Here is a 20,862-nt window from a genome sequence, read left to right as displayed (position 1 = left end):
TAAAGGTATTTGTACTCTTGCTTTCCACACGAAATGTGTTACACCCTTTGAGCTAGCACAGCTAGGGCTCCCATGCACTTGTTGTGTACTCCTCTATCAATGTCTACAAGACGTAATGGCATGCACCTGTAATCTATACATTTGTATAGGTTGGCAGTGAATGAATATTCGTCTGATAAACTTTCTCTCCTAGCCTCATTGAACTGTTGTAATGCATAGCTATAGCTAGAACTAGCCAGTTATTGTTTATTTAGATGCTTATCTTAAGATGGCAGAAGAACCATTAACTTTGCCACAGTATGCTACACACTGTACATGGTATGTTTAAAAATCAGCAAAACCTTATAAGTTTGTAATGCTTTGTTGCATATGACACTTGCATGAGTATAAATTTTTGCAAGGCTGTAATTGATTGTAATTGACAGGTGTGCAAATTTCTAGGGATGTACGTATAACACAATGGAGTAGCTAGGCTATGTAGCTTCACTATAGCTAGCTAGCTATAGCTTGATATCTAGGCGAGTATCTAGCACATGTATCAACACCTTTAGCCCAGTAATTTGTCCTTGACCCAGAGCAAGCATCTAGTAAATTTGTAGTGACATAATTGATTTAATAGGCGCCTAATTGTCATGAAGAATGGCGTATATGGGAACGTGCATCTGCAGTACAAATTTCGTTTCGATACAATCAACTGCTGAGGAGTTATGAGCCAAAATTTAACAGCGTGTAAAAATGCAACATGCGCCTAATTCCGGAAACTTCGAATAACAAGCAAGTAGCGCCTTCCACAGGTTATAACAATCCTCTTTGAAGTATGGAGACTAAAGTACAACTCATCTGCAGCTTATAAATCAAGTAGAAAGTTCATACCTTTTGGGAGAAAGCAGTAGTGAGTATTTTAAAAAGTTTATGTAATTCGCGAATATTTTCTTTGTATTTCAACCGAGCAGCTGCTGAAAAATCGACTACCACTTCGCCTGTGCTGCATGGATTCTTATGATTTTTAGTATGCAATTAGCCGAGGGTATGACCTTCATATAAGTCTCTGAAAATCGAAAATAGGAGCTTGGGCTGCATGGTTAGATAAACATTTTCAAAGTTTTTGAACAAAACTACCCGTGATTTTGCTACAAATACTTGTCAAACTTCAAGGTGGAATAACGGATTCGCTTCAATTTTGGTTTGTAGATAGGCCATAGGACACTGCATTAGCATGCCAAATTATAGGCCCAAGGATTCTACCATTGTTGAGAACGATCTAAGTGTCCGGAATTAGCCGCTGTCCGGAATTACCCGCACTTACCTTATCCAGCGATGTTGATCTGGTGCGATAAAGTCGAGTAGTCGAGGCGATGTCCAAAAGTGGATCAACTCATCAGGACAAAGTTACCCTTAATAAGCTGTGCAGAGATGGTCGGTATAAAACAATCGAACGCTTCATTAAAACTTGTGAAGATCGCGCTTCCCAGCTACACAGTAATGCGGAAGATTTGAAACCATTGCATGAAGCAGTGAGGAATGGTCACGCGAAGATAGCAGAACTGCTACTCAAGCACGGTGCTGATGTGAACTGTCGCAGTCTTGCCAACTGTTCAACTCCATTGCATTTGGCAGCGTCCGCTGGTCACGTAGATTGTGTACGAGTACTGTTAGCAAATGGCGCAGACATTGCCAAAATTGATGGACAGGGGAGGACACCTTTAGGTGAAGCAGAGGCCTCACTGAACAAACAGCATGCTGTAGTGAAAATACTGAAAAGTGCTGGTAAGTATGTGTAGTGATTATGTACCTATTATGATATGCCACACCCTCAGCCCACCATAGGCATAGATATTATTTAGGTACCTGGGGTATGGCCCCACCTACCCCAGTTGTCAAGACTTTATTCTACAAAAATTACATGTCAAATTGGCCACCCCAGGAGACAGTTTTAGTGTTGCAAACACCTATAGTGTACTCCCTAGCAATGGAGACAAGTTCATGCAATGCATCCCCATCAGACCTGGGGTATTATACAATTGATAGGCACACCCACTATAGACCCTTTTTAGGTAAGCTGCTGCCGTAGCAACATCCACCATTTTGGAGTACAACCCGTTTTGAAACCCTGGTAGCGTGGGGGAAAGTGTACGTTTAACCAGGTAAACCTTTGCTATGGAATGCAGAAGAAGCAGCTCTACTTCCTGGGTATTGTTTTACTCTTATAGAAAGCAACGCTACTAGGGTTGCAAAACGGGTTGTACTCCAAGATGGGGAATGTTGCTATGGCAGCAGCTCACCTGAAAAGGGTGTATATGTAACCTTAGTTCTAGTTATGTTAGCATATAAATAAGGTGTAAGTTGTACATGTGATTGTATGTTGTATGCATACTTTTTTTTGGCTGTTGGCTCTATTGCAAGTTGCTATCAGACAAAAGCAATACATAAATAAATACATGTTATAGTTATGACATACCCAGGAGGTTTGTACCTGATTCGTAAACACTCCACCCTCAGGCCTGTGGCTTTTGGGCATCATGTTTACAAATCAGATACCAACCAAATGGGTATGGTACCACCCAAACGTAATGTTGCAAACACTAATTGCGTACAATTAAAAAACTAACTCAAAAAAGGGTGTGTGACAGCCATTTCGTTTGCGAGTATTCATCCTTCTAGTTGACTCGTAAACAAAATGGCTGCCCTGCCCCCTTTCAAGCAAACTTTTTAATCGTGCACAATTGTTGCTCATGACATTGCGTTTGGGCAGTACTGTATGTTATTATTGTTTTTACATAACAATCATGGAAATGCTAAGGCTTTTCAAACATTGGCAATATTACTGTCTTGGTGGTCTACTAATGCACTGTCAATTAATTACATAAATCAAAGAGTGACAATGCCAGAATGTTTCAGGTTATTCATTGCTGAGTAGTAAGCTTGCAAATTAATTCATAGTTTGTACTGTGGCTTCCTGTGGTGGTGCAGTGTATGGTTTCTTTAAACTCATTAGTGGTCAGACTGTGTGGGTGGTACTCCAATAATGTGTATAAATAGCTGTGGCAAGAAAAAACTTTACCAAAGTATGTAGGAGTTTCAGTTCCATTAAACTTGGTCAGCACCAGCTATTTCAACTATTTATAACTGCTGGTACTGCTCTTCCTTACAAATTATGATGCACTGATTTATTAGAATACTTATGAAACATGTGTACCAGTAGTGGCAGGGGATATTGTTGTAGGATATGTATAGAATTTCATTGTTCCAGTGCTTGGCACTGGAACCAGGATCTTTACGCTTCAGTTATGGACTCGTAAGTATTGTTAGCCACCTAGTTTTGTGCTGCCTACCCACCTGCTGGTTTGAATAGTATCTCAATAGATTGTTGTACCATGCACCAGTATAGTTCAAATAGTTTGGTACATGTTTTTGTAAATATTCTAGCATTTTCAGCCTTTGTGAATATATGGAGAGCAGTGCCAACAGTTGTAGCATGGTGGTGATAGTGTATTCAGTAGCTCAAACGGTATGAGTGTCACATACGGTGAACAAGATCATCATCATTTCTTCCAATATATCCACCTTCATATGTATATGTGCAAGTGACTACAGGACTAAAACTATATCTTGGTTGATTTGCCAATCCACGGCGAACAGTTTAAGCCAAATCTCTGTAGACTAATACAAACAGAAGGTATGACTGCAAATGTAAGCAGCTGTAGTTTACTTTCAGTATAGTCACTGTACAAATAAATTCCTTGCTCTTCCTACTGTCTAGTACTATAATTCCTAAATTTGCTCACCACCATAGGCTGAAATTTTGGTGATCCATTCCTTGGACACTAGAGATAATGCTGAGAAAATAAAAATTTAGAAGTTGTGCAAACTAGGCAGAATTTGTTGAGACGGTCACATCTATGCAGTGCTTTAGAATGCTTATTGTACTTTGTGTGGGAGGATCAAAGTGCCGACGTGTGCTGTACAGTTATGTGGATAGTTGGGAAAATACAGTACAGTTATGCAGCGCAGTTATATAAGGAATGTTACGAAAACAACCCCACTCAAGGCAGCACGATTGATCACGTGCGTGACACTGTTAAAGACTAAAACTAGCCAAGCTAATCCTACCAGTTCGTTCTACAACTACAAATAGATTATATGACAACTTACTGATAGTCTGATCACTGAAAATTGAAGTGATTCAGGTACTCAAGAAAATTGCTCCAAGCAAGACAACCAGGAAGTACAATAAAACACTTAAAAGCACTGCTTATGCTTGTGTGTACAAAAAATACAGCACTCCTGATCCGCGCAGTTTCACATTGATAAACTAAACTTCATAGATGGTTGGTTAATTCTGTCTATACTTAGCTAGGGTGTCTAGAAAACTAGCACAACATTGATTGCATCTTCAATTTCTAGTTTGAGCACATTAATGAGGCTTGTACTATAAAAATCTACTTTGCTGGCAAGTTGTCAACAACTTAATGGTAACAATGTTTGTGTACATGTAAGAATGGTTGCATACTATTCTACCAGCTATCACAAAATAACTCAGGAATTTTCACTACCATGTGTTGCAACCCTATCATAGCAATTATAGTCAAGCATCAAAGATTCCCTCCTTCACATAGTTTTCATAACTAAATGGCTTTAGTTCATATGAGGTTTCCTGTCTGCTGATATAGCAGGTAGGCTAAAGGTATTGGTTATGTCTGGTCATAGGAATTGTTTGTTCTATACTTCATTATCAGTAACCACTGGAATTTTCTGCTATGTGTTAAACTGTAACACACCGTAGAATGGCAGGGGGCGTCTCATGATTGGCAGGGACGTCTGGATTCAGTGGAATGGTGGAATGGAACGGTAATTAAGTAATTTTACTTTGTGGTCACCTCTTTATAAAGATCATCTCTTTATAACTCGAATGTCTAAATTGTGGTTTTATAGTGTATTCTGATAGGATGGTCTTATTGATGAATTGTGCACCATGTGTTATGCCTAGAAAGCCAGAGTGAGTGATTTACGTATGATACAATAATAACCCCATATAACTGTACAAAAATAGATGTGTCCGTGAAACTAAACAGCTAAAGGAGCTAATATCTGGTGAGGCTAAGAAATGAATGTTATTACTGGCAACTTTCTATAATTTACAAACAACGTTGATCCTTTATCACTGACTCGTGCAGTTTGACTGTATTCCTAATTAATTCCCTTTAACGGTAATTGGCTAGTAAATTGTTACCTTTTTCAGTATTGTAGAGGAGATAAAATGTGGCCAAATTACTAGCCAATTAGAGTTACAGGGAATTAATTAGGAACTGCACAAGTCAGTAATAAAGGACCAAGTGACTGGTATTAACATTCATAACTTGGATATTAGCTCATTTAGTTGTCAGTTACTTTTAGTTTCATGGACACATCGTTTTTGTATAGCCAAGCTGTTTTCGCATGGGGGGTATTGCTATATTACAAATCAGATATCACTCTGACTTTCTAGGCATGTGGTACACAGCTGTTCAGTAAGACATCCTATGGGATATACTCTAGATAGCAGCAATTTAAGCATTAAAGTAATGTGGTCTTTATAAAGAGGTGGTCTTTATAAAGAGGTGGTCTTATAAAAAGGTGACCACTACCTAATTACCATTCCATTCCACCATTCCAGTCCATTCCACCAATCCATTCCACCAATCCATTCCACCAATCCATTCCACCAATCCATTCCACTGAATCCAGATGCCCAAATAGCAGTGTGACATGGTTCCTAACTATCTGGTGTGTCACACCATTACAATAACGCAATTTTCATGTATATGTAGTAGTGATGGGTGATACGCCTGAAAGAACGTATCTGTATGTAGCAACTTTGTAGTCACTGATACAATACAACACACAATATGGTACAGTTTTCTAAAAGTGCCCTAATGCATATATATTTTAATGCCTAGTACTCTATTCATTCCCATTGCACTGTTATATAACAAGCCTTAAAAGAGTTCAGGAAAGTGGTAAGCAACCCATAGTGTGCCCACAGCCATTTCGAATAAGTGTTAGATCCTTACCATCTCACTGCAAAGTTTATTGCTTAGTGATTTTGTCACTAAGTTATTGATAAGACAGACATACTACATGTGTTAAACACATTATCTTACTTGCATACTCGCATCATTTCAACACTCATGTACTTTGAAAGTGACATCACTGTGCATGTTGTGGTGGTGATGTTTCAAGTTAATAGCTTGTCATTACCAATGTATTATATTATTGTAAATGTGGTCCTGCAGATAGGGAAGGTACCAATGCTAGTTACAAAATAAAATTAAACTTTCATTGCTGCCTTTTATTAACAATAATTATCACTGTTATTCCTGTAGAAAAGGAAAGGTAAAATAAAACGCCAAGGCGTAAGTTGTGGTCGTAAAACTTAGGGTCAAAATGTTAAAAGAAGCAGCCCAGAAATGATTGCTGTGGGTTTTTGATATTAATGTTGAAATAGTCAGTGTTGCACTTTTTGTAACAGTACTTATTTTGTTGTATAGCAATTATCAACGCTGTGACGGATGATGGTCCTGATCTCAATACACTACTAAAGACACCTATTGGCCAGTTAGAGGATGGTTGTATCAACAGTGCCCTAATGGTGGCTGTGGAGACTGGTAGTCAAAGCAATGCTGCAAAATTGATCATACGTGGAGCAACCAACATTGATAGAGCTATAGAAAAGAGTCATCAGCTAAAAAATCATTCCATGACTGCAGCTCTTCTCCTTAACAAAGCTGCTATGAAAAATGACCTGACTCTTGTACGAAAACTTTTTGGTGATAATGTAGATGGGATAGACACTATACTACTGCTACTAAACGTAGACAACAACTTCTCTGAAATTCAGCGCTGTGTGCGTAATCAAACTGTTAAGACCATGCTGCCTATAGAGGTAGCACGACAATTCAATGCACACAAAACAAGAGAAGAGCTCTTATTCAGGACTGGTGTTGATAGAGAGAATTGTAGTGTGATGTGGGTTGGACTAGGTCTTGTGAATCTTGAGAACTCTTGGCTGCACAGGATTTGCTGGGTGAAAGACCTAAACTTATCTGGTAACCAGTTTACTTCTCTGCCACCAGAGATGGGTAGTTATCTGAAGCAATGCACAAAGTTTGATTTGCAGCAGAACAAATTAAGTGAAATTCCTCATTGTTTATTTGAGCTACCCAGCATCAGGGAGTTAAATCTTTCACACAATGAAATTGTGGAAATTCCTGATGTACCAGAATGGTCTGAGACTTTGCTTAAGCTTGATTTGTCCTTTAACCAATTGAGAAGCGTACCAGATTCTGCAGTGGCCATCAACCTGCAGTCAATGAACATCAGTAACAATCAGTTTTACACTGTTCCTCAATGTGTGTGTTCATTTGTGAGCCTCACCACACTCAACCTTGCTGACAACTCTAAGATACGTGTGCTCCCAACTGAACTAGGTCGACTGAGATATCTTACCAATCTTAACTTGGATGGTCTTGATAATTTAAATGATCCCCCTAGGAAAGTTTGCATAACTGCAACTGATTGTGTCCATTATTTGTACGGTCAATTGCAAAGCTCACATGGTTATTTTCATATGAGGTTAATCCTTGTTGGTAAGCAAGCTGTGGGCAAGTCCACAATTGTTGCTCGACTAGGAGACCATGAAATTAGCAACAAGCCGACAGTTGGTGTGGATATTAGTGAGTGGAAATATTCTCCAGCACGTTACAGAATAACCTTCAACTTCAACATTTGGGATTTTTCAGGTCAAGAAAAATACTATGCAATTCACCAATACTTGATGTCACAGCGATCCTTGTACCTGTTGGTATGGAATATTACTGAAGGGGATGATGGAGTAGCTGACCTAAAGCCTTGGCTTAGCAATATTGCCCTATTAGCTCCAGATTCTTGTGTCATTATTGTAGGTACTTTTCTTGACAAAGTGTCAGAAGAAGATCGTCAAGCAGGAAAGATCGACCATCTTCTACAAAAGGTACAAGAGCTCACTGCACAGTACCAGCATCTTGTTGTTGCCAAGATTACCATGGTTGGATTGCAAGGTCAAATGGAGAATGTGGCTCAGTTAAAAGTTGACATTTACAATGCTGCTTCGGAGTACAAGATAAATGGTCAGTATGTGATAGGTGCCAAACTTCCATCTAGTTACCACAAATTGGATGCCAAACTTACCAATATTCACCAGAAAGTAAAGTATAGAGAACATAAGCCTATCATGCATGGTGTAGAGATTAAGAGAATGGTAAGAAACCTTGGGCTTTTAGATATATATGCTGATGAGGAGCTTTGTGCAGCTACTAAAGTTTTACATCAAGTTGGTGTGCTCCTACATTATGATGATCACAAACACCATCTTGATGATTTGTATTTTGTTGATCCTCAATGGTTGTGTGATCTCTTGTCTGCTGTTTTCTCTGTCAAACAAAGTAACCTTGATCTTAAACAAGGTGTCTTCAGTACTGATGGCATTTCTTTATTTAAAAACAAGCGTTTTCCTCTCCACCAGTCCCTTACACTGCTTGACAGATTTGAAATTGTTGTACCACTAGACAAAGAATACAAAAGAATTCTTATACCTTCACTGTTACCTGACATTTGTCCTGCAATAGTAAATGAACATTTGCTAGATGATAAAAGTTGTTTCAAACGTTTTATACATTTTTGTTCTTCAGTTTCAAGAGGTAGTCATCCGATTGCAACACCTCTAGGTCTTTGGAGTCATCTCCTTACTCGTGTCATTAACTGTATTGAGAAAGTGAGGAGCATGCTATATCACCAAGCACCTTGTGAAGAATGGGATGAAACCAATAATAATTTTGGGGAGTCTATAACTGTATCTGGTGCAACTTCAAATGTTAATAACTCTAATAATTTGGGAGAGGTTTCTGGCTATGATAAAGAAGTGCTAATGACACCGATTCAAACAAATGACGTAAATACGATGAATAAGTCTCAAAGTGTAACACTAGTATTCTGGCGTACAGGTCTTTTCTACAATGTAAATGGATTGTGTTTTTGTATTGAATCTTTGTCAGAGAGAAGCGCATATGAGAGTAAGGACGGCATTTTGATTACATGTTCATCCACTATCGCGGGCCGTAGAATACTTAGTCATTTAGTTGACACTGTAGAACAACTAATTACTGAGTGGTACCCTGGACTAGCTGGAGTAGTTGAACAAATGGTTCCCTGTTGTGAATGTCTCAGAGCAAATGTTTCAAATCCGTATGAATTCAGAGTAGACCAGTTGTTACCTCTTGTGGCCAATAACAAGTTGACCACAGAGTGTGGTCTGTCACACAAGGTACAATTAGTTGATCTTGTACCTGACCAGTTGTTCATTGATCTTGATCATCTGTTTCATCTTGACTCTAATAAAGTTATTTACAGTAAAGAAAAAGAAAGTTTATTAGGAGCTGGAGCATTTGGGGAAATTTATCGTGGGGAGTACAGGGGTCTTCCTGTAGCTATAAAACTTCACCTTGCTAGAAATGTCATAGAGAGATTCAAAGCGATAAGATCAGATAGTACAATTTTGCAACAATTGCATCATCCATGTCTTGTATGTATGGTTGGAGTAACTATTCACCCTACAATGTCGCTAGTTCTAGAGAACCCCCCTCTTGGAACACTGCAGTCTCCTTTGCTACAAGAACAAAGAGCTTTTTCAAGAATAGTTCTTTATCGTATTGCTATTCAAGTAGTATCTGCTCTGCAGTTTCTCCACAACAATAATATCATCTTTGGTAATTTAAAGGCAGACAACGTACTGTTATGGTCACTATCACCAGATCATTTGATAAACTGTAAAGTGACTGATTTCAGCATTGCTACTCAATATGATCCTAAAAGATCACGAGGCTTCCATGGTATTAAAGGTTTTATTGCTCCTGAAGTTTCCCATTATGATCACACAATATATGATCACAGGGCAGACATATTTTCCTTTGGTATGTTTCTCTACCAGTTGTTGGCTCGTCGTCATCCTTTCCACAATGTTAGACCATCAGAAATTGAAGCAGCTATAGCACAAGGACAAAGGCCACTGCTAAGAGATGTTCCCATAGCTCAGACTGGTTTGTTCTACATGACACAAATCATGAGATTGTGTTTTGCTGGGAACGCAGATGATCGGCCAAGTACACAAGAGATTACTAAATGGCTAAGCACCCCAGCACTACAACTAATTATGAGTGTTGTCCCAATCAAGAGCAAGTACTCCATTCGCAATGGCTGCTTTGTTACTCCAACTGCTAATAAGGAAGTTGGGCCAGTACCTGCTTCCAGTGAGGTATGGATTTGCTGTTATGGATCAGAAGGAGTTGAATTAGATGTCTTTGATACAAACACAATGATGAAAATGCAGACCCATTTTGTGACAGACATTCAAGTACACGACATAAAACAATGTGGGGATCATATTTGGTTGGCATCACAAGCTGGTTTAGAATATGGTGCAGTTTGTATTTTTAACCAGAGCACTAAAGAATTAGTTCACCACATCAAAACTGGAGACAACCTTGTGTCACGTATTGCCTATTCTGATGAGCTAGTGTATATGGGTACAATGGAGGGTTACTGCCTTGCTTTTCCCTCGCATGTCAGTAGTGACTTGAAAAGGCGCTGCAAATATTTATCAGAATACCCCATTGATGGATTAGTAGTGACTAGAGGTTGGCTGTGGGCATCCACTGGTAACCGAATTCTTCTTCTAAACCCTGAAAGTCTTGACATTGACGGTATGGTGGAGAGGACGAGTATCACACATGCATTAATTGGACAGATGAACATGTCTGATGATGGTAATCAGGTGTGGAGTTCTCATGTTGGAGGCATGATATTGTCATCATGGAATGCTCGGCGATGTGTACATCTGTGTGATATTGACATGAACATCATAGCTAAGGAGAAGTGTCACGTAGATAATCCTAAATATCAAGTAATCACTGCCATGTGTACTGCTCTTGATACTGTATGGATAGGCCTAGAAAGTGGACACATCTTTGTGTTTAGTATGAACCCTGTGGGAGAGGTATTGACTTATTTTAGACCTTATCAAAGCTTTGTACGATTTCTCTCTGCTACTAACTACCCTGGTCCTTGTCAGAAGGAGAAATGCATGATGATAAGTGGGGGGAAAATGTACCAACCTGATGACAGGTTTAAAGAATTAACAGACTGTTCACATGATGATAAAACTAGCCAGTCATCTGTGGTTGTTGTTTTATGGGAGGCACTTCCAGCAAAGTACATGCAGCAGGTACAATATCTCAATGATGGGTCCTCATGGCAGAATTATTCAAGGCTTGAGAAGACCATGACAGATACTGGCTTTACAGACTCTAAAGAGTGTTGTCATGCATTTATGCACGTTTCTACAGTTGCTATTGAAAGTACACCACAAGAAACCAGCCAAAGTCACCATCAAATTCATCAGGCTAATGTTCACCAACCCATTAATGAAAAAACTAAGCAGCAACCCAAGCAAGAGGATAGTAGCGATCTTCTTGTTTATGATCTTATATCTGGCTCTGACAATGTGCTCAGTGGAATGATAATCCCTGATGAGACATAACACGTTACCCAACTGTCCTATGCATCTATAGTAATACATTGTGTAGTGTAAGTGTATATGTGGCATTGTGTACATTATCTAATCTTATTTGGGTAAGTATAGTCATACAGGGCCGGAGCCCACGGTCCTGTCGGTCCAGTATTGGCTGGACCACTTTTCAGCTACTTGAATTGTAAAAAGATCGACATACTCTAATAGAGCAGTCATCATTATATACTCTAATAAAACAGTCATCGCAATACTCTAATAGAGCATTCATTATACAATATTGCCACTGTTCTAAGCCATTATACATGTATGTTAATTGTCTTCAAAAGTTCCAGTGAGTTATCTGCATGAGCTAATTGATCATGCATACATTAGCGATTACAGTCTCAATGGCTTCTTTATCTCAAAGAACTAAGCTTTCACTAAAATTGTGAAAGTATTTTAGATATGAAATTGAATTAGTTGGTATTGCAGTACAAAATTACCAGAATGATGTTAGCAAAAAGGAGAAAGAGGCCTTGCAAGTAAAATAGCTTCTAGATGCCATTTCAAAACATCTATTTTCAAAAATTTCCCTGGGGGAGCATGCCCCCAGACTTCCCTAGCCTGGCAACCTGTGTGTACTTATCACATGTAGTTGAATTGAGTATCACATGAAAGTAGATAATTATAATCTAAAAATCACATCTGATCAATAAAAAGTGGTGTACATGACTACGACCTCCATTGCAGTCCATGGATGGCCGGATCACTCAAAATCTCTGGGCTCCAGCCCTGGTCATACACTGTTCCTTTCAAGTGCATGGAGGATGTGTGTATGCATATAATTATTTTGCTGTGTAATAATGTCCATGTTACACATTCCCTCTGGTACACTAGCAAGAAGGTGAGATTAGTAAATACTTATTATTTTTACTGATCATGATTCAATGGACTGTTCAGAAAGTTTGTTCAAGTACCGGTCAGCATACCACCAAGCATTAGTGATACTCTTACAGTCACTGATATTTGTAGCTCTACACAATGCCAGTAATAAAACATCATAGGTAGCACCATAGTGACCTTCCTTCTGCATCCATCTTAAAAATGCTTGATAAGCTTTCTCTCCTGGAAATGAAGAAAGCACATCATAGTCAATGTGATCAATATCACTTTCTGTTAGTCCAAGCATTTGTGCTACTGGTTTCCATACTGGTAATCGATAGGCTAATTGTTGTAGGAAGTCATTTGGTTCTACTGAAAGTCTTGACAATGTGTGGAGCATTTCAGGCTGGTTGATAGATTCTGTTGTAACATGAAATATGTAGTTGTACGTATGTTTGGTATTTTAAATTACCCTGAGAAGGTGGTAATCCTGCTGTTAACATATATGAAAGCTTTTTGTTGGCTCCACTCACCACCACGGTAACACCAGGTATCTGTAGTTGAGGCTGAGTTGGTGTCAAGATATACTGAACCACAGGAATTCTTAGCTCATGACTGTCACATAGCCTTTCTGCTTCTTGTTTCTTTACCTAAATACAATAGGTGACAATCACAAATACACTTGTACAGAGTACTGTTGCACACACTTCATATGATCCTTCACAGCAAGCCTTCCAGCCGCAATCATCTGCTACTTGTGGATGAAACACCAGTTTGTCTGAACTGAAGTTAAATGATAACCAATGATCCCATGCCTGCTCACTAGTGTACTGCTTTACAGCCTATACACAATAATACAACCACTAACGATAAAGCATTATATGATGTGAAACAAAATTAGTGACTCATGGTGCAAAGTGACTCAAAATCAATAACTTGGTGTATGTGACTCAAATAATATTATATGCTCTAATACCTACACAGCACAAATGCATGTACTGTTATATTAGCTATATTTGCTTTGCATACACCTTAAACATGCCGCATGCACGCAGTTATATACATATTTTTCACCCTTACTTGGAAACCAGTAGGTGTGTACTGTGCAACAGAGAATAAGAAAGTGTTGTAATCTTCATTTTTAGTACTAATTTTCTTGATGCCAAACCAGAAAGAATTTGCATATGATTTGTCTGCAAACTCCTCATTTGTGCTCTTATGCTTTCTCAGATGTTTGCTCTGTAATACTTTATAAAATAATCTTTTGGATTGACATAAGTGAATTTTCCTTAGTGGACGAAAGTACCTCTTTCCCTTTACAATCATGTAAGAGGAAAAAGATCTAATTAATACTACACCATAAGGGTGTTCTGGAGGGAAGATACCTCTGTGTATTTCACCATACGTCATTTCATCTATATCATCTTTAAATTTTATAAACCAGAGGTCACTAGTGTCAGTAGATGAGAAGGAATGAGGAATCTCAAGGAAGACATCTTTGGTGAACAACACTTGGGGAACACTCTGAAGAGCTACTGTAGCACTACACATTATCATGTCACTGTCAAGTTGATGTTCAGTAAATCCAACTTTGATGGTCACCTCAACCTTCTCCATATGTTGAGGAAGAGAATCTTCTGGAACATGTAATGTTATTCCATGAACTGGATTATAATAAGTGTTGACACCTCTCCCAACAGTCATCCCACCATCATCACCAATCTGTGTGAAGCTGTGCTTTGGTCCTATTACACATCATAATAATGTAATTGGATTACAAAATCATTATTGGAATTTAGCCTATATACCATATAACAGGTTGTTGTTTTTTTTTGGGGGGGGAGAAAGTTTCATGATTTTTTTGCGGATTGGCTGCTATCCATCAAATATTTCCCCCTTGAAATTTGCAGCTTCACTAAAACGGTATCAAGTATTATAATGTATCCTGAAGAAGCAAAAGAATTTCCCCCTCAAAATTTTGGATGATGGTGATCCATGAAACATTTCCCCATCAAACCCCCCCTCCCCCCCTGTATACACAGTATGTAGATATATATATATACAAGTACCACCGAATAAAATCATACAAATTACTAGGAAGCTATAGGTAATTGAAGGCTATCTAGATGTGACATGTATAATTGTGGCTACACTTTGACACATGCATGATAGTTTAAAGTTAGTACAACTAAACAATTCAATGGCCCTAATATGTTCCACAGCACAATAAAACTGGAGACTGAGAAACTGAAGGTTAACTGAAACATACTTTAGCTATATAACAACTTTAAACAGGCTTGACAATGACTAATTACACTACAGATCTTAGACAACCTATTACAGTGAAATAAACAAATGGAAGAAAATCCCTATAATACAAAATGTATGTAGGCCACCCAATTCAATCGTGGTTAAACTCAGTCTTCTTCCTGAAGGGACGAGTGATTTCCTAAATATAGACTTTAAGAATTAAGCCGGATTTACAGTATACATAGTGGCTACAACCGTAGATCTATGCTACAACAAAATGGAAGAGAAACAAAGACAGCACTGATACTATTCTGATAGTAAGTTGTGCTACATTCAGTGTAATGTTGTCCACTTATAGATTATTTTGTCCCACACTACAAATAGCTATTATAGGTGTGTGTCCGATGTACCGACAATGACGTAACCAATTACTACCACGTGCACGCCCCCTGGCCACGCCTGAACCTCAGTTCTCTGCTTACTTTCCAAGTTATCATACACCTGATCTTCTAGATAATGGCACCAATCTTCATAGCCGGGGTAGACGCTAGCTAACCATCAACAGAAACTCTCTGGTTGGCTCTTTGAATTTAGGATCAATTTCAGTGGTACAAACTTTTAGAAATGTATGAAAATCTTGAACGCCTCGAGACTGAAGCAACTGTACCAATACGTTGGATTTCTGGCTTGCAGTCTTCGGCAGCATAACATTTGTAATTCCTTTCGATACGATGTTTTGCTGTTCCAACTCACTGAAAATTCTATTGAGGTTTAGTTGTTGCAATTCGGATCGACAAAGTACTAGAATACGAAACACATCATCTCTCACACCGCTTGAAGTGTCAACTTGAAAAGAAACGGCCATTATTCTGTTACTCTGAATGCCGAAACTATCAAAACAGACCAGCAGATCGCTCAAAACATTCGTGACTTGAAGGGTAATACCCTTTTACTCGTTTTAATTTTGGTCTTTTTGTTCAGCTAGTCTTGCGCCGCCCACCCCAATTCCAGATGGGGCGGGCGGCGCGAGACTATTCTTTAGGAATCCCGATATGCGACAGAAAGCAGGCGCTTGTAACCATAGCAACTGTGTGTTTAAGCGCTTCTTTAATGGATGAATTCGCTAGGTGCTCTCTAGGCGTCTTCCTTGCTACTCCAGCTGGTTGTCTTACAACTATCCTATGTGAGTTATAATTAGGCCACTCCAAATAAATTCTCTGTTTCCCGTCCTGGACTCTGGCATATTTGCATGCGGGCGGGCGGTCCATTTCCATTATTTCATTATAAGATTGGCTAGCTTTTCAAGCCATTATTTACCTGACAAGGCTGCATAAAAGCATGCTTAAGCTTGTTCCTTCCTTTGTAAGTTGCAAAAATAACACAAACGTGAAGTTCTGCCGACTTGATAGCACTGCTGACACGTGAGCTGTCACTGTTTCAAGATAGCTTTTACTGAGCCTATCAGTATGCAAGAAAATAATGGAAAGAATACGGAATAATAGAATATTTAGAGCTGGCAGTAACCAGATGCGGGCGGTGGACGGGAAACAGAGAATTTATTTGGAGTGGCTTATATATGTTGTATTGCTCTGGGCACCATTGATAATAGGGGTCCTTTATCTGTGTATGCAGTTATTAATGTCATGGCCCCACCCCAGGATCATATCATTTTGGGACAACACTGGCTAGTGCCCCATGCCAGTACTGGGGCAAACAATGTTACTGAATCCCTTTATTTATTAAGACTTTTGTTTGATGACCTTATAAAATTCACTTTGAGCTGTCATCAGTTGTCCCAGGGGAGTAATCTCTCTCACCCTAGACCACAAGGGTCTGGTGACACGCAATGCAAAATCTTGGTAGTGACACATGGAATTCATTGGTTGCCAATCAGATTGTAGATAGCCTCTTGTGTCAGTTATTTTGGTATGACTAGAATTCAGTTTGTTGTCTCCTGTACTGGTCACAGTCTTCCGACCCTTTTTTCAGTGTACTGGTCACAGTCTTAAGCTTCCAACACTTTTTATCATGTCCTATGCAAAGCTCCATCATCAATGCACGCCACACAATTTGTAAAGTGTAACTGATGTCGACGTCATATACTGTAATTACAGCCAAGTATTTCTATTGTATGTCACCAGATCCTTATTGTCAGGAGGTGACACTAACCATGGTCATTATGTAGATCACTAGCTGTGGTCATTATGTAGATGCCAAACCCTTTTGTGTGTGTGTGTGTGTGGGGGGGGGGGGGGGGGGGGGCTCAAGTGTTGATGTAGCTCTACCATACAACAGGAAATTTGCTGGAAGGAAAAGTTGATGAATCCACACTTCATCAGCTTTAACAAAATGTTACTTTTAAAGGTACTTATTTAGGTTTAACAAATTCATACTGATACATGTATGTCACATTTGTAAGGTTTTTCTTCTGTGCAAATTTTCTGTCGTATGGTACCTGTCTGGTAATGCTACAAATATTTTACCTGAAGGTGGCCATTATAGGCATGTTTTATTGAGTGTGATTGCTCGTCCACGCAGCTACTATATTTTATTCAAGCAATACATCTGCATGATCTAATGGATACAAGACAGAACCCTTAATGTCTACCAATTGTGCATGTATAGTAAATTTCCTACGTGTGTGCGACACAATTGTTATAACCGTACATGCACTTTTGCACACAGACCATACTGTATGTAAATCATTACCATGTGGGAATTAAAATTCTTTCACTGTTGGACCTTTACTATTATATGTATGTGTGTAATTCACAATGAATATTCATGGAATGTGTAGTCAGCGTAATAGTGGAGCCATGTACATATATATTTCCTAAATAGCCTTGTAGTATATAGTTTTTTTAAAATGTTACATTTCATCATTATAAAATCTGTGTGTATATAGTGTGTATGCAATCCTCCTTGTTCCTCCTCCTAACAGTAACCTGATTGGAAACTACAGGACCAGTAATGGATGTGGTGCCAGCATCAGCATCAGCAACAGCATCAGCAATCCCAAGTAAGATATGTATATATGTACGCACTCATGTATAAGTTTGTGTACACATGCGCGTACGTATTTGTTTGGGTAAGAAAGTACAGTATATGTGTATGTGTGTGTGAGTGAAGCAGCATAGTAGAGTGGTTAAAGTGAGCACAGGGATGGTAATTTAAGATCTATTTTCAGATACTTTTGTCGTTTCCTTGAGCAAGAAACTTTCTCACATTGCTCCAGCTGTTTAAATGGAGATCTGGTATTAACTATGGAAGCAAATAACAACTTTCCATGTTTTATGTAGCAGGTTCGGTTTGGGTGGTACTTTGGGTACCAGTGCCCACACCGTCACATGGTACAGCTTCCTGGTCTTGTTTTCAGGATGATTTTCCACTACCGACCCTTAATCACCTGAGTAGTGAGTCAACTGGGTAGGTGTGACCATCTATAGGCTAGGGCAGGGGCGGATACAGGGGGGGTCAAAGGGGGCTCTTGACCCCCCTCCAAAATTTTTTAGTGTACCAAGATCGAGATACTCTAATAGAGCAGTCACTCTAATAAAGCATTCACAGTATTAGAACAGTGTGTAGTGAGCTATTTAAGGGTTTTTATGTACTTCATCAGCTACGTATAAATGCGTGGTTGGTGAGGTGGGCAGCTATTGTCAGCTGGCTGTGACTTTTTTTTTTTAGTCTCACCTTATCAAACCAGAGACAATGTAGTGCCTCAATTCATTTTTGACCCCCCCTTTCCATAAGTCTGGATCCACCCCTGGGCTAGGGCAGTCAAAGGCTTTGCTTTTATTGTGTGTATAGTGTATGGCATGTATGTGTATGCATGCCTTTACATCAGAATGTTTGTATCTTCTGCCTAAATAGGTAATAATCCCAAGGACCTAAAGAGGTGATGTCTGAACTGAATGCTATAAGTATATACTGTGTGAGTGTGAGTGTATGTGTGTGTGTGTGTGCGCATAGATGATTTAGTAAAATAGGGATTTGCAATGGTGACGTCACTATCTTGTAACGGGTTTGACTTGTCTTGGTTACAAGTTCAGTAGTCAACAGAATCAGCCTCGTTTTACAACCTTCATATAAATCACTGTGGATTCTGAAAAATTCTTGTACTTTGTTATGGTCTTTAGCAATAGTACCACAAAATTATTGGTGCCACCACAGCAATGAGGTCTGAGATAAACTGGCTACATGCTGCTGTGATTTGACAGTGAAAAGGTAATCACTGTCAAGATAAATTCATGAAGAAGAAAAAAAAACAGTAGAGAGATATGATCACTTGAAGTCTGGGCACATAACGAGGATTGCCCATACATAACTGTTAGTCCTTAATTTATGGGAATGATGTAACTGTTGCAAATCCCTATTTTAGTACATTATCTACCGTATATCCAGTTTTTTTATGTGGGAGTTGTGGATTTTGCGACGTACATATAACTCATGAAAATTTATTCTACTGAAAATTATTTCAGTACACATGTACTGTAGCAATAATAATACTCCTAAGCACATACTGGGCAGTGCTGGAAATTGTTATGTTTCTAAGCCAGTCAAAAAGTTTGCCCAGCTATGGAAACACTTTCAACCACTGTTGCCGTTTCACCTGAAGCATTACTAAGCAATTCAAGAGGCCGCGATCAAGGAAGTCTCCCCAAAAAAACCAACTTCTCTTCTTTGCGGTAGATCCCATGAATAGCATCTACTACCAGTTACAAGACAACCGATTGCAAAATATTACAAACACACTGTTGAAATTTTATATGGCCTGCAACAGCAAATGGTTCAGCATAATTCCAGCCCTTTGACAAAACAGCTCTTTTCAGATTAGGGCTCAGATTAGGGTGTGCCATACATGATAGTTATCCTCGCATAGAGTCACTAATCAACCATGCGTACAATGCAATGAAAATAACAAAAAATGCACTCTGTGAATATATCCAGCTCATGGCACTTTAAGCATTTTGCAAAAGTAACATCCCACATAAATATCTGGTTATACAATTTGATGTGTGTTGTCAGTGATTCCATTTTATAGGGCCAATCATGAGACTGCAGCATGTACAGTTGTGAACTTCTATTAGTGCTAGTGAGATGATACTGTTCATTGTACTGTATACAGTGAAACCACTATAATCTGACCTTGTTTTAAGTACCAAAAAACTTTTCAATATAATACTCTGACATCCACACTACAGTAATTCAACACAATTCTCTTGTCCCAAGGATTATATCAGGTTTCAAAGAATCAAGGTCTTTTATACGAGTTATGTATGCATATATGTGCAGCTGACAACATTTACAGGCAATTTTACTATACTTGTGTTGTATACTTGTATTTGATTGAATATTTACATTATGAAAAATGTGTTGCCATGGGTATCTGCAGGGAATTGCAAAAGTGGTCAGACAAAGTTATGTTTTAGTAAATTAATTGTTTATTTATCACAAGTTGATGATAATTCTATACATTATATACATAAGCACAGAACAGTTGTAATATGTATGTGCACACACTACTGCTTAATTTTGCATTAGATGAGGACTTTGCATGTACGTAGATTTAGTTTGCTTGGTAGCAGGTATTTGCACCCAATACAAGCCTGCATGTGCAGAACTAAGAAGGTGTGTTGATAACACCAAGGCACCAAGGTTATCACTAAAGAATTTCTTAAAGGTGTCATATAGTTCTGAAGAATTTATTGGTCCACACTGAAATCTTTGTTGGGAAGTTAGGTATAGCCTCAAAGCTATTGCTATATCTTTTCTAAAAATTTTCAGTATGAATAAACCACTTTGTTCACAATCTCAAGCGTCAGTTCCACTTGATCACAGCTTACTAAGTGTTAATGAATATTTGAATAATGTATCAATGGATCAAATGATGTCATGCTAACTGAATAGTCGAATAGTCATTTCAACACTACTATACATGCGTGTGTTTGTGTGTGTGTGTGTGTGTAGTGTAGTATAGTGCATTTAGTGTAGTGCAGTGCGTGTGGTGTAGTGTAGTGTAGTGTGTTTGTGTGTAGTGTGTTTGTGTGTAGTATAGTGTGTGTGTGTGTGTGTGTGTGTGTGTGTGTGTGTGTGTGTGTGTGTGTGTGTGTGTGTAGTGTAGTGTAGTGCAGTGTGTAGTGTAGTGTAGT

General features: G+C 38.8%; 2 protein-coding genes and 1 long non-coding RNA gene across 3 annotated transcripts; 2 read left to right on the top strand and 1 right to left on the bottom strand.

Moving 5' to 3' along the window:
- Positions 1 to 1,308: 1,308 nt before the first annotated feature.
- LOC136240210 (leucine-rich repeat serine/threonine-protein kinase 2-like) lies at positions 1,309 to 11,733 on the top strand. The gene is made up of 2 exons (XM_066031128.1): positions 1,309 to 1,767; positions 6,528 to 11,733. Exons 1-2 carry the CDS (start codon positions 1,356 to 1,358, stop codon positions 11,606 to 11,608), a joined length of 5,493 nt encoding a protein of 1,830 aa, XP_065887200.1. The 5' UTR covers positions 1,309 to 1,355; the 3' UTR covers positions 11,609 to 11,733.
- A 521-nt stretch (positions 11,734 to 12,254) lies between these two features.
- Positions 12,255 to 15,671, bottom strand: LOC136240876 (uncharacterized). Its single transcript, XM_066031941.1, has 5 exons — positions 15,193 to 15,671; positions 13,541 to 14,205; positions 13,168 to 13,302; positions 12,933 to 13,110; positions 12,255 to 12,880 (listed from the first exon to the last, which is right to left on the bottom strand). Exons 2-5 carry the CDS (start codon positions 14,162 to 14,164, stop codon positions 12,516 to 12,518), a joined length of 1,302 nt encoding a protein of 433 aa, XP_065888013.1. The 5' UTR covers positions 14,165 to 14,205; positions 15,193 to 15,671; the 3' UTR covers positions 12,255 to 12,515.
- A 121-nt stretch (positions 15,672 to 15,792) lies between these two features.
- LOC136239977 (uncharacterized) lies at positions 15,793 to 20,084 on the top strand. Its single transcript, XR_010693617.1, has 4 exons — positions 15,793 to 15,893; positions 17,652 to 17,729; positions 18,584 to 18,644; positions 19,755 to 20,084. It is a non-coding gene; the product is annotated as an uncharacterized lncRNA (long non-coding RNA).
- The last annotated feature ends 778 nt before the right edge of the window (positions 20,085 to 20,862 follow it).

This window comes from Dysidea avara, chromosome 12 (genome assembly GCF_963678975.1).
Source record: "Dysidea avara chromosome 12, odDysAvar1.4, whole genome shotgun sequence".
In the NCBI taxonomy this organism is placed as follows: Eukaryota; Metazoa; Porifera; class Demospongiae; order Dictyoceratida; family Dysideidae; genus Dysidea; species Dysidea avara.
The sequence above is the reverse complement of the archived record's forward strand: the minus strand, read 5'-3'. Positions and strand labels throughout refer to the sequence as shown.